Source organism: Asterias amurensis, chromosome 13 (assembly GCF_032118995.1).
Source record: "Asterias amurensis chromosome 13, ASM3211899v1".
Taxonomy (NCBI): Eukaryota; Metazoa; Echinodermata; class Asteroidea; order Forcipulatida; family Asteriidae; genus Asterias; species Asterias amurensis.
The window spans coordinates 18,347,611-18,363,602 of NC_092660.1; the positions used below are offsets into that span (position 1 = coordinate 18,347,611).

Below are 15,992 nucleotides of genomic sequence, written 5' to 3' on the forward strand. Positions count from 1 at the left end.
ACGAACACTCCACCATCAAGGACGTAGTTCGTCCGTGTGACGAGTGAGGAGAAACACTTGAGATTAAAACACCCCCGGCCGTGTGAGAATGGACTCGTCCGCATTTTCCATTGGCGGGTGTTGACCTTTTGCAGCTGATAATTATGTATGTGACCCCTCCCACTTGCATGACCCATGGGTTCACGCACAGAGTTTATCTCGTAGCGTTCTTCTCGTTTTCATTCATAGGGAGAGCAGTCACCTGCTCGCGTATGATCGTGTAGTGTTGTACACGCACAATATCGTTGTGCCTTAGTATCCTAGTAGTAAAACGACTTACTCATTTTTTGCTCTTTCCGCAGCAATTATAAACTAACTGGTTTGTCTTGGAGGGCGTTCTCTAAGACCGAACAGTCACTGATGATGAACCGACTTTAGCAAGAGTTTAATCTCATTATCGCCCGGCCAGGCGTGTCCAAAACCAGTGTCCGGACCGACCACGATAACGCAGTAGCAGCGGGTCTGTCTCTGAAGTTTGAACCGTCCGAACTCGCCGCCAGCCCACCCTACGAGTGGACTAGCTAACCCCATTGATGCCACGAACAGTATACACCGAGAAACCTTGCTGTCCACCAGCAGCCATGGCTGTCAACTACGGCGTGGAGACTTCCAACACCAGCAGCGCAGCTCGTGGAATTATGACCCTGCATATTCACCCGACCACCGGTGGAAGGTTTTCTTTGGAAATACCCCGACACGCATCCGTGGAACACCTCAAGACCAACATTTCCAAGCAGTTACGAGTACCGAAGGAAAGATTGACTTTGTTGCATCGTGAAACGTAAGTACAAGTTATTTTCAAGCAAAAATAAAATAAAAACTCGGCTTCGAATTTCACGGGTACTTTTCTCTAAAACTAGGTTTATGGTGTCAGTGTGTGCAATATTTTAGCCATTCTGATTTATGCTGCAAATAGCTGTGTGGGATACACACGTACTGTGCTGGAGTCACAACATACACGTACATGTACATGCGATTTATCTAAGTGCACAGGTGCATAGGTAGCTCTTTCGTTTGTATACACTGTACATAAATGACTGTGTACTATATTAAATGCATGGTGTATGTACATTTTTTATCTAATCTGTCAATGTGCACAAAATAGTGTGCGTATGTACACTGTGCATAGCGTGGTGTTTTGTTGATAATCTTTCAAATGCGCATTGTATTGTGTGTGTACAAGTACAGGTGGATTTACATGCACATCTTGGGAAAGATCCATTTTCAAAGTTGAGCAGTGTTCAATTTTTTATACCACAGTATCTGTACACAAGGACATGTACAAAGTGTAACTGCATAATGTTTGAACGCAATGTGCACCAAGTCATTAGCCCCTGTGAAGAAAGGAAACGTTGCCCGTTCTAAATTAGCAACTCTTCAACTGATACATGTACGTTGAGGAGGAAGGACATTATATCAGGAAACCGACCACCGGCCAAAAGTCTAGAAAAAATGCGAAGCTCTTGACACTGAATTTTTATTCATATTCACTTGCTTTTTATCAATAGCAGCATCCATACGCCTAAAGTTCTCAAACACAGTTTCCAGTCCAAGGGCATTTCTTTGTATGTATCTACCGCTATGTATTCCCCGATGCCCAATTAAATTATTTATTTAGCATTCGTTTTCCCCCCTTTTATTACCAGCTTCTCAGTATTGAATTGTACTCATACTTTATAAAAATTGTGCAATTGATTTTAAATGGCCAAGTGATTAGTGAGCATTTGTTTTGAGCAAAACTCTTTTTTTATGGTGTCCTTTGTGCGATTATAATTGTCCAATTAATAATAATATGTCCATAATTAGAAATGCGTACAGACAACCCTGAGGGCGTTGTTACGTAACTTTTGTCTCTCATCATCCACCCACGTTTGACCCTCGGATCTATCCCAGCCTATAAATAATCATCCACGATCATTTGACCATTGGCATTATGAACCAATCTGCAAAGTAATGAAACAAATATTTTCAGATCACGAAATGATTCAAACTTACAACAAAGGTTAAAACATAAAAATAAAATGTAGAATATTTTTCTTTCGTTAGGATTTAGCTCATTTTATAAAGTACTCTAGAATAATATTCTTGGAAGTAAAAAAATTCCCCTGCCTTAGGATTGATGACACTTGATTGAGTTAGCCCCCTGGCCAACGAGCTGTGGTTTTTAGGGACGTGACTCGATTCTCTCCCTGCCCACGTCAACTTAATTAATTGGTGATTGTTTCGACCTGTCGTGACTTCATAAACAAAAAGATTCAAACCGGGGGAAAAAAAAACACTCATAAAAATGCTGATGGTACAATGTACTGGTTAGTGATGATGGTGGTATGATGAAGCCACTAGCTGCCCATGCGCCGTGACCCCTCTCAGTCATTCAGAAACGTTGCGGTTGCTAAGTACGTCATACAGTCTCATCTTTCTTGCTCACTCTCGCGGGATGAATGAATGAATACACCGGCTGGTTGGCCTGCCTGCGCTGGTGTGAACAGACGGGCAGTGTGGATGAGGATGCTTCTCTTGTGCTCTGATGAGCATTTCGAAGATGAACAACGATGATGAAGCATACCATTCGTTTCGTCACGCACGCTGTCGCCACTCTCCGTACTGTGTATTCACTCTGTAAATTTTTCTCCCTTCGGCTTTTGAATTTTGGGAGTCAGAATTTGCAGGGGGTGGGTGGTGGTGCTCATTGGTGATTCGTCACTACTTTTTTAGATGATACATCATATGGTTGGGGGGGGGGGGGAGGGGGGTGATGCGGAATAGTTCAACTGATTTTGATTAAACGAGCTTACAGGATGTTGCCAGTTCATTGCAGAATTCTGTAACTGCAAGTGCACCGAATTTTCTCGGCTAAATGGCAACCGATGTCACTTCCGCTTTTATCTATGGTTAATGTTATTTTGTTTTGGTGTTTTTTTTTTGCATGTGGATCTCGTTTTACTAGAAATGGCTAGGCAATTTATTACATTTTTGCAATGTGGGAACTTGAGTTGGCAAATCTTTAAAATCGGTTCGTGGGAGCAGTGTGAAGAAGAGAGTATGCGCAGTAACACTGCGAGTGTGAACGCTTATTGTTGTCCCTCGTGTGCGAATATGAAGCTTGGTCTGCTAGTGATTTTTATACGGTATGGCCCCGAACCGAAATGTGCAACGCCAATGGTGCTTTGCGAGCAAAAGAGCGTACAGCTAAGTCTTGCATTCTTAAATTTAATCCATCAAACCATCAAACCGAACAGGGGAGAGAGCCTTCTTATTAACGGCAGGGCGGACTCCACTTCATTTCGAAAGCAAGACTATGGATCATGGGTTAATTAGAAATTGAACACCAAGAGGCTGGACGCATGGTTTGTTTTGATTTCATTTGGGATTTCAAAGAAAACGACCAACCGACTCGCCAAGAGTAATTTTAACCGAACTGGATTTTCTAAACCCCTCTCTCTCTCGTTTGTTAATACTCAGAATGAAACTGGAATTGCTTGATAAAGATTAGTGGCTGAGTTGAAACAAAGGAATGAATCCAAACTTGAAAGTATAAACGCGGTGGAACAGTATGAATAATTAAACGCATGGTGTTTTGGTTTTGTTCCGGGTTACGGGGTAGGCCCTCTGCCAAAACAAAACTGGAGCCCTAGGTTGAACTGCGTGGTTCCCACGTTCACCCCCAATCCAGGCCTAGGTTTTTCAAACCGGTTGGGGTTGCATTAAAGGAGAAAAATGTGGGGGTGGATACACTGTGTAATCCGCTTTCATGGGTTGAAGGTTTTGGGGTTTTCTTTTGCCAAGGGTACCTATGGAAAGACGCCAACTTTTCATTGCCAAGTTGCGACCCACGGACGACATTGTACCCGGTGGATCAGGTGATTTATACTTGGGGGGGGGGGGGGGGTCTAAGTTAGGGGGGGTCTGCTTGTTGAATCCCGTGGCTGCGGGACTCTGGTGTTTGGACAGGGGGGGGGGGTCTGCTTGTTGAATCCCGTGGCTGCGGGACTCTGGTGTTTGGACAGAGCATGGAGCTATACGGACTCGCTTCGCTTCTTTGTAGTAACAGTGGAACCTTTCTACAAAAACACATGTTCACACAATGGGAGAACAAAGAGAAGACCTAAATTTACCTTACGGGTCGACACTTTGTTTTAACGGTATTTTACGAAGTGTTGACCTGAGAACAAAAGAAATACACAGTATGTAGGACTTGAAACACTGTGTGGACCTACACATGTCCGCGCAGTGTTTTTATAGTGTTGAAGATTATGGTTATTTTTCCTGAAGTGTACAGAACAAAGGAAATTCCTTAGTTGTGTATAGAGAACAAAGGAATGTCCACACAGTGACTGCAACCCAGAGCAGTGCGGGGTCTTTTACCAAATGGGAAAATGGACCCCACAAGGGAATTTTGTTTCAGAGAGTATATTACTGAACAGCAAACCGGATTTGGAAGGTTGTGTGTGGGTTAGCGTGACATTCAAACTGAGGACTCGTAACAAACGAGACAATAGGAGAACAAAGGAAAACAATGGGTCCATGGTTGGTAAGGACAAAGAGTTTAACAAAGGAGGATCCGCGTGGTTGGGGGGGGGGGGCTGGGCGAGAACGAAAGGAGGAAGAAGGAAGAATGGTTTCGTTATTTCAGCTTCATTCATCATGATTCAATCAATGATACGAGTAAAATCCAATCTGTATTCGGAGCACATGAGATTGGTGGATTGGGGAGGGGGGAGGGGGTTGCACTACAGATCTGGAATTTTTAAGAGGGCAAGGCCGTTTTCGTTTTGCAAGGGGCACTTTCATTGGAATATCTCAATGTCTAAAGGGAAGCTTCTGAAGGGGCACCAAGGGGGAAATAGACGCCATGGCATCAATGGCCTGCGTTTAATTCAAGGCCTGGTATTGAAGTGATGAGAAGCGTGAAGTTGCATCTCGTTAGGTGGACCCGTTTTCGCACCAACTAAACCAGCAAATTTGTACTTCGCAAGGTGTATATTGTTTTATAAATATTAGTGAAAGGAAAACTCTTTTGTTCCCACACCCACCATCAGCGTTCTGCTTAGCCCACCATGAAGAAGACTAAAGAGACGACAGAAAATACACAATCAAAATTATTATGTGCCTGGTATGTCCTTCCACTGGGGGTCATGCGTCAGGTCAAGCTTTTAGCCAGGATTTGAAAATAGGGTGTCCAAATTTGACTTGATTGAAAAACAGGGCGTCCAAATTTTTGGGGAAAATTTTTCAGCTATCATGTAGCCAGGTACATGACATGTACCACAGAGCTATTGCATCTACTGTGTGCTCAACTCAACGTATGCTTTGGGTAGCCAACCATGTACGGACAAATTTCTTTTCCACTGTCTTTTGTTTTTTTGGGAGGACTCTTCTAGATCTTGTGTTCTTTACCCTTTTATTTTTAGATGGGCATGGTACAGACTGATGTTGGTTGCTGTCACTGGAATCGACATCAGTTGGGAGACTTGGCTTGTCTCTTGGTTCGAATCAGGGAAGTCGAACTCACAATGGGAGTGGGACGAGCTGTTATTTTGCCCTGAGGGTCCCGGTTGTTGCATGGGGTCAGGAAAATCACTGCTAGAACAGTCACTCGGGTCACTCGACACTGGATCGGGTGACTTTCTGGCAAGATGTTGGAAGAAATTTGTGATTTTCCTTTCCCCATGATGAAGTAGGCTACAACCATTCATATGACAAAATAAATTGTGTGTGAAATGAAAACCTCGGGTGTCTGACGTGAAATTTGATACCCTTGCCGGCAAACAATGAATGGGCGACAGTATAAGATAAATTGGTTGTACATTGTATCTTGCAGAAACATGCAGCTGGCAGATAGTAGCAATTTGGGTATTTCTTTCGTTTTGCTTACAATAGGCCTAACTGGTATTGAGTCTGATCAAATTTATGTTTGTTTTTTCAATGGCCAGATACAAGGTTCAGTAAGCTTGAGCATATTTCTTTTATTTATCCCACACTATGTCATCAAAATAGTATCATTGATATTTTTAGCCTAAAATTCTGGCATATTTACAACGCCCAATTTCAATATAAATTTACAAATCGGGGTATGGATCTGTGGGGTGTACTGTCTACCCATGGTGTGAACATGGGCCTTTCAGTTACACCATAGAGTTCTATTACACACACATAAAGTGTCTTTTTAAAGTGTCTACTGCACATGACTGTTCTTACATGTGTGCATATTTAGCTAGATCCCGCCCATCTCATTCTAGCTAACCAATAAGCATCCATAATGCACATGGGGTGACCTTTCATTCATAAAACGGTTGTGGATGGGTTGTGGTTTGTGTAATATGATCCCATTGTGGTCTGCAGTTCGGCGGCAAGGCGGCGCATAAGGCTCCCACACAGGGGAGGTAAAATGATACATTGTGTTACTTCTGCAGTGTCTGTGGGAGACCGCCTGGGCGCTAGAGTCTTTTGATGTTTTTTTTTTTCAAAGAAACCCTGGTATTTCAGGATCAATTGTGGAATCTTGTGGTTGTTTCTGGGACTTTATATTTTTTTAAACAGCCCTTTGTGGTTGCAAGACGTCTCAATTAGGGAAGACATCAAGATACTTCATCAAAACCATGATTTGCCGACAATTCGATTAATCGCCTAAGCTTAACAGGGCGTCTTCAAGGGCGTCTGACAGTTTTTCGGGGCGTCCAAAAATGAAATAGGGCGTCCAAAAGACGCCCGGACGCATTGCTGGCTAAAAGCTTGCGTCAGGTAAAGCGAGGGTTAGTTGTCTGTTTTGTCTAGTGGAATAATTTTGTCATCAGCTTTGAAATTACCCCGGCCCCCAGCAAACTATTAACAATCGATGAAATGGGACTCTTGATGAAAGGGACACCGTGAGTGCATTCAACCGGTTACGCCCACAACTTAAAATGCAATGTTAGCTACTTCTGTGAGGAACTGCGATGCCAAATTTATCTTTGTCAATAGTGTAGGGGGAATGCATGTACCACTCAGTACGTATATAAACTGCTAGGTGGAACATTGTCTGTAATAATTTCAGGTCCGTATGATGTGTTTTTGAAGGGGGAAGGGCACCAAGGCAGTTTCTCCGTAGTAAAGGGCACCTTATGAGGAAATTGTAGCATTTCAAGGACGCCAAGGCAATGACCAACGGGCATGGAAGTAACCGCCTTCGTTGCCTCCGCGAAGTATCTGGCCTATAATTTGGGTAGGAACTGTGATTAAATGAATCAAAATCATTATACACATTAACTTAAATAAAAACACACCAAAACCGCAGAGGTGAAAATTCTGGATTGAGAATTGAATTCATTCTGTATAATCAAAAAAAGAAGAAGTCAATCTTACAATAACAAAAATCTCACTGGGGTTCAGCATGGGTCTTGTAACTCAAAACATCCGTGAAGTTTTTCCTCTTCAGGTTTATTTCGGTTTTTATAAATAAATGGACACGGGATGTCCGTACTGGATGGAGGAAGTTTTAGTTGGTGCTGCAACAAAAACGTCAAGCTGTTTCTGCTTCCAGCAGGTTTCTATTTTAAACAGCGGATGTTCAACATTCCATTTTATCTTCCTTGTTACTATAAAAGCGTCATCACTTGTCATTTTATAACCACCCAAAGCGATCAATGCGTGCATAACATCCTCATTTAACTTAAAATTGGAAGAGCTCTAGACAAAGTGAAATTTTCAAAGTCGTTTTTTTATTTTTTCACGAGATCGCAAAAAAATTCACGAGATCGCAAACAACATTGCGTGCGAAGAGTCCCATTATAACTGCAGTACAATTATAGATAAGTATTCATTTTAGCCCCACGATACAATTTAATTGTGAAAACAAACAGAGAGTCGGTTAATAGCTCCTTATTTTAAGTTCCTTATCAGAGATTGGTTTTCCAATCATAAACTGAAAGTACAAATTTAGAACTGCTGATATCACAACTGATTAACCCTGGTAATACGCAGATGAAAGGTCAACTTTTTTCCCCCCGAGACCTGACCTGTATCAACAGCGCTCTGGTATTCCAATCTATGCCCTTGTATGGTTTAAGTTTTACTACTCCCCCAAAACCGCACAATTCCACCACCCCAAAAATGCACTCTCGGTTCCCTCGATAGCAACGACCTCTCCCTCAACCCCCCAACTGAGTGACCGCAGACTGTGCCGTAGAACATTTTTTAGTATAATAGGGAGTTCACGCAAATGTCAGGGAATGAGTCAGGGGACGAGGTTGACCCCGTCCTAGCTAAAGTTCCTAACATTGTTTGACAAGAAGAGGCTTGTTTGTTCCGTGAGTGACATGACCCTTGAGAACTTTAACAGGGAACAAGGAGTTGCGAGCCATGTCGACTAAAAGTTTCACTTTCTAGACAGTGCACGCTATTGGTAAAGTACATGTACATGGTACATAAACCATCCGATTACACTGTCAATATTGGTTGTAAACTTCACAACTAAGTTTGAACTTAAATCTCATGACGCATTTTACTGCAATCGTAGATTTTCAAATCTGATTTGATGCCCAAATGTTAACCTGTGGGTTGCTTTATCGCAATACCTGCATAAATAAGGAGCCATAGAGAGGTGTGATGGTGGACTTGGCCAGCATTGGTATTTGAGCCATAAGCAGGTCAAAGGTCACCATCACCGTTCAGAGTGACGAGATAGCACCTTTAATGTCTTGAGGATACTTTTCTGTTGATGGATTTTGCAATGAGGAATGTTGCTAAATTTTCATTCATTTTATAATTTTTCTCTTCAGACATCTTAAGCGCGGGACGCTTGAAGAAAACCTCGTCACGGACGGCAGCAAACTCACTCTCCTCCCATTGGTCGAAAGTGGACTCGTGGTAAGTACACGATGCCATGGCAACACCCTCTGTCGTCATCACCTATCAGAAAAGACCAAGTGCGCTTGCCATTTCCATTCAATCTGGAAGTGATAGTGCAAAGGGAACACAACATTATCTAACCGAACAGATGTTGTCAATCTGGTTTATTTACATGCTTGCCGTGACATTTAAAGTTGACTCGTGTGTGACGTGCTTTTGTCTACGACCAGCCACAAAAGAAACATAAATGTACCAGAAATCGGCACTCAGGGTCAAAATTCGGGTTCGGGATCATTAGTACAATTTCGAGACCCTGGGTATGAACTTATGTTAAAATAGTTATGTCTGTAAAGCTTTTTTTGTGGATGTAGACCTCCATGCTAAGATACGGTTTCACAAATTCTACAAAATGTTGAATGTCACGTAATTTGTGTTGACCTTTTGGCGACTAATTGGCGTGTATGCTCTTTCGTGTGAGATAGGAATTTACCAGATCGCGTTCTAATGATATATTGACATACGTTTCTGACTTCATGTTTTGGTATCTTTATAGTTGTGTTAAGCCTGTTTGTTCTTTTATGGAAAAACCAGAACTCAAGCTATGATATTTTAGTCCATGTGGTGAACTTCTCATACAACAACCTATTGACAGTAGTTACCTCGTAGTCATATACTAAAAAAATATATAAAAAAAAACACAAACACACACAAGTTTGGCATCCGATCGTGGACCTTCCTTTGTTCAACTCTTTGTCCTGACAAACAACGACCTAATTGTTTCCCTTTGGGATATCAATAGTAGACCTATTGTCTCCTTCCATGCTTTTGTTATAAGTTCTCTATTTGAATGTCACTAATTTAGGCCTAAGCCCGAGTAAAAGACTAACATAATTTGTTATGTGTTATCATTACAGTCACAAAGGCAAGACCAAACACTAATGCAAGCACTACAGAACCTGAGCGAGACGCAGGTAAGTTTCAAACCCTTTTCACACGACAGCAACATTTAGCAGGTCTCCCTTGCTTTATCATAGCAAGTTGTGCACATTACTACAGGTTTCAGGTTTGCGGTAAAACACAATGAATGACCCCTTCAGAGTTGAAGTGATTATGATATTAAACAGCGGTGCTTTATACATATAACCATGGTGTAACCACCAAATGGTAGGTTGTACCTTTTGAAAAACCCACATAAGTATGTGATGTGTAACAATGTGTTGGAAAATGACTGAGATATTTCAGCTGAGTAGTAGTCGGATACGCTGTTGGTGTTTCAGGAATGTGTGCTTGTTTTTGAAAGGGCAAGGGCACCAAAGCATTTCCTCCTTGCTAAAGGGCACCATAATGAAGAAATTATACATTTCTAGACTGGAGCATTTCAAGGGCACCATGGGGCACGGAGGCAATCGCCTTCGTGTCTCCGTGAAGAATCAGGCCTGCTGTTTGTTGTTTTATAGAGAATGGTGCTTGTTTTTCTTACTTCTGGGCATAGAGATAAAACCTGTTTTAGCAATTCTGCCTGTTTGGTGATCGAAACTAAGTTCACAGTCGAGTCCCATCCTGCGGATCAAGGACGGTCATGCCAAAACGGCTCAATCCATTTGCAATAATAACTCTTTAGTTCAACTCTGTTTACCTTCTCAAAAAAGGGTAATGGGTATACCACGTTAGAGCTGTCCGGTCGAGTTGTCTTGAGGTTGGTGACGAGTTTACAACAAGTGAAAGTCTTGTGTTGGTTTGTTTAGCTAGTTGGAGGGCTTTTGGGGATATTTTTGATCGAGGATTTCTGCTTACAAGTAGCTATGTACAAATGTATGTTAAAGCAAAATAATGCTTACCAGAATAAGATTACTAGCTGAAATACCTGTTACTGGTATCCTCCTTATATTTGCTAAGCAGAAACCTTTACTGCAGTATTTTCAGCAGTTTAAACAGCCCTGTGAAGTTTGGACCTGATTTCATTTCAACCCATATTACGGATGACAGAGTGACCCATAACACACATAGGAACTCACTGATTAGAGCAAAGGCAATAGAAGCGAGGTGAACGGCCTGAACTGGTATGCGTGTCATGGCGTGACCGAAATAATAATAATGCTAAAATTAGTATTTTGGGGAATGTTTCTGAAATGATATACCAAACGACCCCGCAGCTAAAGTTATTCCACCATGGGTTTATTTTAAGAGGTCACTAACACGTTAAATAGAGGGGAGTCGGTTGTTGGGTTAAGGGAGCAGTGTGACTTCGAATGCTGTCAGTTTCCTCTCTCGAATTCTACTTCTATTTTGGCTGACGAAGCGATGACTGAAGGGCTGTTATAACCGCGATGTGTAAACTCCCAACCGACGAATCTTTTTTGAAAGGTTACCACGTGTTTTAGTATGCGGTTGGGTTGGATCCAAAATGGAGGGTATATCCCAGCCGTTGTGACTCAGTTTTAAATCGGTTGGATCACCTGTGTTACCATTTGTTTAATTTATTTTTTATGGCAGTCTTCTCTGTTAACTGTTGTCTTCGAGTTCTCACAGTCCACTGGGGTGTAGAGTTTCCGTTGTAGTCGTCTGGGTACCATTTCCCGCCCGAAGAACTGTTGACATTGATTTGGCGTTCAATCATTCCACTGTAGCTGAAACACAAAGCAGTCGTCTGGAGTATCTGTCTGGCCTGGGCCAACTCTCATAAAACTGTTAGGCAGATATGCTAAGCAGATTTCTTGGCTAAGCAAGAAATGACTGGGGTACCACTCGCAGCAATGGTAATTGTGACTTGTAACCTATTGTTGCTAAAGCAAAGGTTGTTTTGTGCTTAGCAAGTGCTTTTTGAGGCTTTATGAAATTGGGCACAGGTCTTTTATACAAAATCAGAATCCAAATGATGGAGATATATAGACTGGAGTTGACGACCACGATAGCAAACTGGTCGAAACGTCGCCTTTTATTCTCAATTCTCTCATAGTATTCATGATCAGCGAGGAACGGCATTGTTCCTGTTCCCAACTTTCCTCACCCACTCTCGGCCTCTATGCACCATCCCTGGGGTCCTGTTGTGTTGCTTATTTAAAACCTTTATATGGAAACAACTTTAAATCGAATTTGTATGGTTTTGCCTTAGAACTACATAAAATACCACTTTCAACCCACACATAAAGTGTTAGTACAAAGTTTGTCAACAACCAGGCTATGTTAACAGCAGACACACTGTGGTAGAGTTAACCTTTCCTCAAAACTGTATCAAATGACATCATTAGGTAATATTTGTAGACCTAATCGGGGCTTGAGTTGATACAGCTGCTTAGCAGCTAGCAGGTTGCACGCAGGGGACCAGTGAGGTTAGTGAGTGACCAGTCGCAATGCATTGGTGACCCGTTTCTGCTTAGCTGTACGTTACGCCTGTAAGCGCTTAGCAGGTTCCGTGTAACGTAAACTTGTCCCAGATCTGTAAACTCATCCACCGCCCTGCGTGTTTTAGTGACATTAATCCTTCATAATCATACGTTGCGTGGGTGTTTGATGGCCTTGGGTTTGTCATGATGCATGGTGCATTCATGGAAAAAGAGATAGAAATTGTTGGCTGGATATAATTTTATGAAATATAAACTGTTTGATAGTGTTTCGGTTAGTATACTTTGCTTTCTCGTTTGTGTGTTTTTCTGGAGGAGGAGGAGGTCATTGCAATTGTATGATGATACGAAAGTCCTTTGGTTGCTCGTGGCGATCTAGTAGATATTGTTAATGCATTCTCCAAGGTCAACTTGTTGTGGAATCTATGGAATTAGACAGAGCCTATACGAGTGCAGAATTTGCTTTTGAACGGATGAGGGCATTTTCTTCTTAGTCAAGGGCACCCTTATGAGGAAATTGTACATTTCAACTCAGGAGCATTTCAAGGGCACTTAGGCAATGACCAGGGGCATATAGGGGAAGCAATCGCCCTTGTTGCCTCCGTGAATCAGGCCTGCTTTGTAGGGCACATGCGTGTATTATGTTCTACATACAATTCGACACTTTTTTTGTCGAGTAGAGATAAAGTGCTCATTCTTATGTCTTGGTTAACCAATAACAAACGCAGTGTGATGAAAACAGCCAATCAACAACCACCAATGAGGGGTCAACTTCACAAAGCACGCAACTTAAGCTACACGAAACTTACACGAGTGGTGGCAAAACAATCGATCTGAAAAAAAAGATTAATTGTACGAGTTTGGTAGAATAGAGAAAGGTCGATTCTTTTGGTTGAAATAGTGTACTTTGTATGTCGTCAGAGGTTCTGGGAATACTTATATATCTCCACGGCAATGGAATAATTGGATATGATGTAACCAAAATGAGGAAACGCTATAATGGCATGTTGCCAACCACATTGTCTTTGTTCTACACTGGTTCTCCAATCTGGTCTATGAGTAAAGTGATAGAGCAAAAACTAGTTTCGGTTTTTAGGAATACGTTGCCTTGGATCGGTCGAGTTGGTCTTTGAAAAGTGTTTGCGGTTGTTATAAAATGCATTATGGTTAGAAAGATGTGTTTAAAGTAGAATACAATGATCCACACACATTCGCCTCGAAATTACGTGGTTTTCCTTGTAACACGGTCGGCCATTTAACTGTTCTTAACCAAGGGGCGATATTTTTTAGAAGATGGTTTGTGGTAATAACCCACATTCGTGACAATAAATAATAAACGGCAACAAAAACAGGAAACCAACACTTCATGAATAATGCAGTTTACTGGGAATGTACAATTTGACTATTTACGTTCCCATAGTTTGCACAATTGACAGAGAAAAAGGGTCTCACGGCACCCCCTTTCCGGACTTTGAACAAACAAATGATGTCATTTTATAAAAGGCTTCTCCGCAAGGAGTCTGGTGGGTACAGGTAACTTTAACGCCCCCTTGAAGATAACAAACTTCATAAAATTAAATAATGATGTAATGTGTCGAGTTGGGGCGGCAGAGAGACTGGGCCGGTGACCGCCATCTTGAAAGAAAACACAAACCAATATAAACAGATGATGTATTTTGCTGTTTTTAGGGGAGAGGCGAGTGTAAACATGCGAACCCATTCTTACCTCATTCGAATAAAAATAAGTCAGAATTATTAACCTCGAATGGGGGACATTCAAAGCAGTGTAGAACGCCCCCTGTGTACTGTAAAGAGAAACATAAACATTAAGCAAATATATGATGTCATTGGTTTGGATAAGAAAACCCAGCAACCATGTTTGAAGTTGAAAATACTGCGTGGTAGTAGCAAGTAAACATCCAAATCTTGTGTAGTGGGGGGAAGTAAACACAAGACGTGGCGGCACCGATACCTCCGCCGTAAACTTGTCAATTTCGACGGTATAAAAAGGGGCAAGGTTACGGGTACATTGGGTTCTTTTCTTCCCGTAGTGACAAGACAGCGTACCGGACACACGAGTCCAGGAACATAAAAGAACACACTGGCTGCCATAGAGATAAGAAAAAAAGTGCGACCCATCTATTGTGGCGGGAAAGTTTGTGTATGTTTTGGTTTCGCGCACCTATTTTTGTTTGCATTGATAACCCACCTACGCGTACCCCCCGATCATCGCCTACGCAGAACCCGTAGCACAAAGAACAATCGTTTTGAACAAGGTCGCTCTCCAGCCTGCGCCCTGGACCCACACACAGACTCAGGTAAATTGGTGTCCAATTCAACACCGACGGGACAGTCTGTATTTTTTTTTGTGGGGTACAACTTAATGAGGTCAATTTTTTTTTTAACAAAGGCTCATCCACTGGTTGTGTATGGCTGAGTTTACTTTGCCATCAATTACGTATGCCTAATATTTATAGACATGACATCGTTGACGCTGGGCTGAGAGTCCGTCCAGGGTTTGTGTTATCTTTGCACTGGGTATGGGTATACATCTAAAGTCATTGACAATATTCCCAGACAAAAATCGACGAATTCTGGATAATGAAAATGTTGGCACAGCGGCACCCTTAATGGAATTACAATCCACAGTAGAGCTGTGCATTGTTTGTCAAAGCATCACATTCCATTACATCATGGTAAGAAGAGAAACAATACATGCACAGTCCTGCACCCCACAACGATACCAAACATATTTAAATCAGGATGTGTTTAGATGACCCCAAATTACACCCTTTTCCCACAACCTCGCCTATACATGTGACCATTGAGCAAAACAAAGTTAACACCAAGCAAAATACATTGCAGGTTTCGATTTTTCTGTCACTATTTGGCTCAACCATTCTCCAGTTATTCGTGTGTCGAAACGGTGTTGAACTTTCAGAATAAGTAGGCCTTTAAACCGCAGCGAACACACAGCTTATTTTAGGTTATAAAGAACATAGTGAGAACGCATTGTGTACAAACACGTATGCACCAAGCAAAATGCCCAGAAACAAACAGAAACTAAAATAAAAAAAATGTTCTCGCTATTCCAGTAGTATTTACACAAGTTGCTCGTGACCATTTAGGTGACATTTCACTTTAAACTGTTGAAAGACCATTTGTATTTATTTGTGGAATATAAAGGAAAGAATCTTGCATACAATCATCAGTCGACATTTTCAATACAATTTTCTGAATCCCGAACCAGAAGTTTCGTTTTGGTTTTTTAAAGGGTACACAACAATGTGGAGTGGCAGTTATTAGAATATTGTGGTTTCGTTTTCATTGGAAACAAAACAGCGTATTGAATTAGACGATAATAAACTTTCGTTCAGTACCTGGGAAGTTCTTTTTGTTGAACAATTGTTACAAGTGGTCTTTCAATGACTGTTCAAAGTGGCGTGATTCCGTTGTGGTTCTGTAGTGCTTTTAGGGTGTCAGTACAAACCTTATCACTTCATCTAAAAGTATACAGAAACCACCGGTTCAAGTATGTTAACTTTATCAAACTTAAAGGGACTATGTACGTTTGGTAATCACTATTAAACTTTATGGAAAAAAATGAGAATGGTTGGTTCGAAGCCTACAACAGCTTCGAAGTAAAGTGGTTATGATGGAAATATATATCAGTTTTTGTACCATGAAAACTTGAATATAAGAGGCGTTAGGCCTACTGCCAGTAAAGTTTCTCCGGTTGTGCTATGGGTAATTCTTCCTGCTTGGACAATTTCTTGAAAAATTTCG

At 41.6% G+C, this 15,992-nt stretch overlaps 1 protein-coding gene across 1 annotated transcript in view; it reads left to right on the forward strand.

Moving 5' to 3' along the window:
- The first annotated feature begins 233 nt into the window (after positions 1 to 233).
- The window catches only part of LOC139946387 (midnolin-like), a 31,949-nt gene continuing 16,190 nt past the window's right edge, over positions 234 to 15,992 (forward strand). Inside the window, exons 1-3 of the mRNA XM_071944031.1 lie at positions 234 to 820; positions 8,796 to 8,883; positions 9,780 to 9,836. Of these exons, the coding sequence (XP_071800132.1) occupies positions 573 to 820; positions 8,796 to 8,883; positions 9,780 to 9,836 (393 nt within the window). The 5' untranslated portion in view covers positions 234 to 572. The remainder of the gene's footprint in view (positions 821 to 8,795; positions 8,884 to 9,779; positions 9,837 to 15,992) is intronic.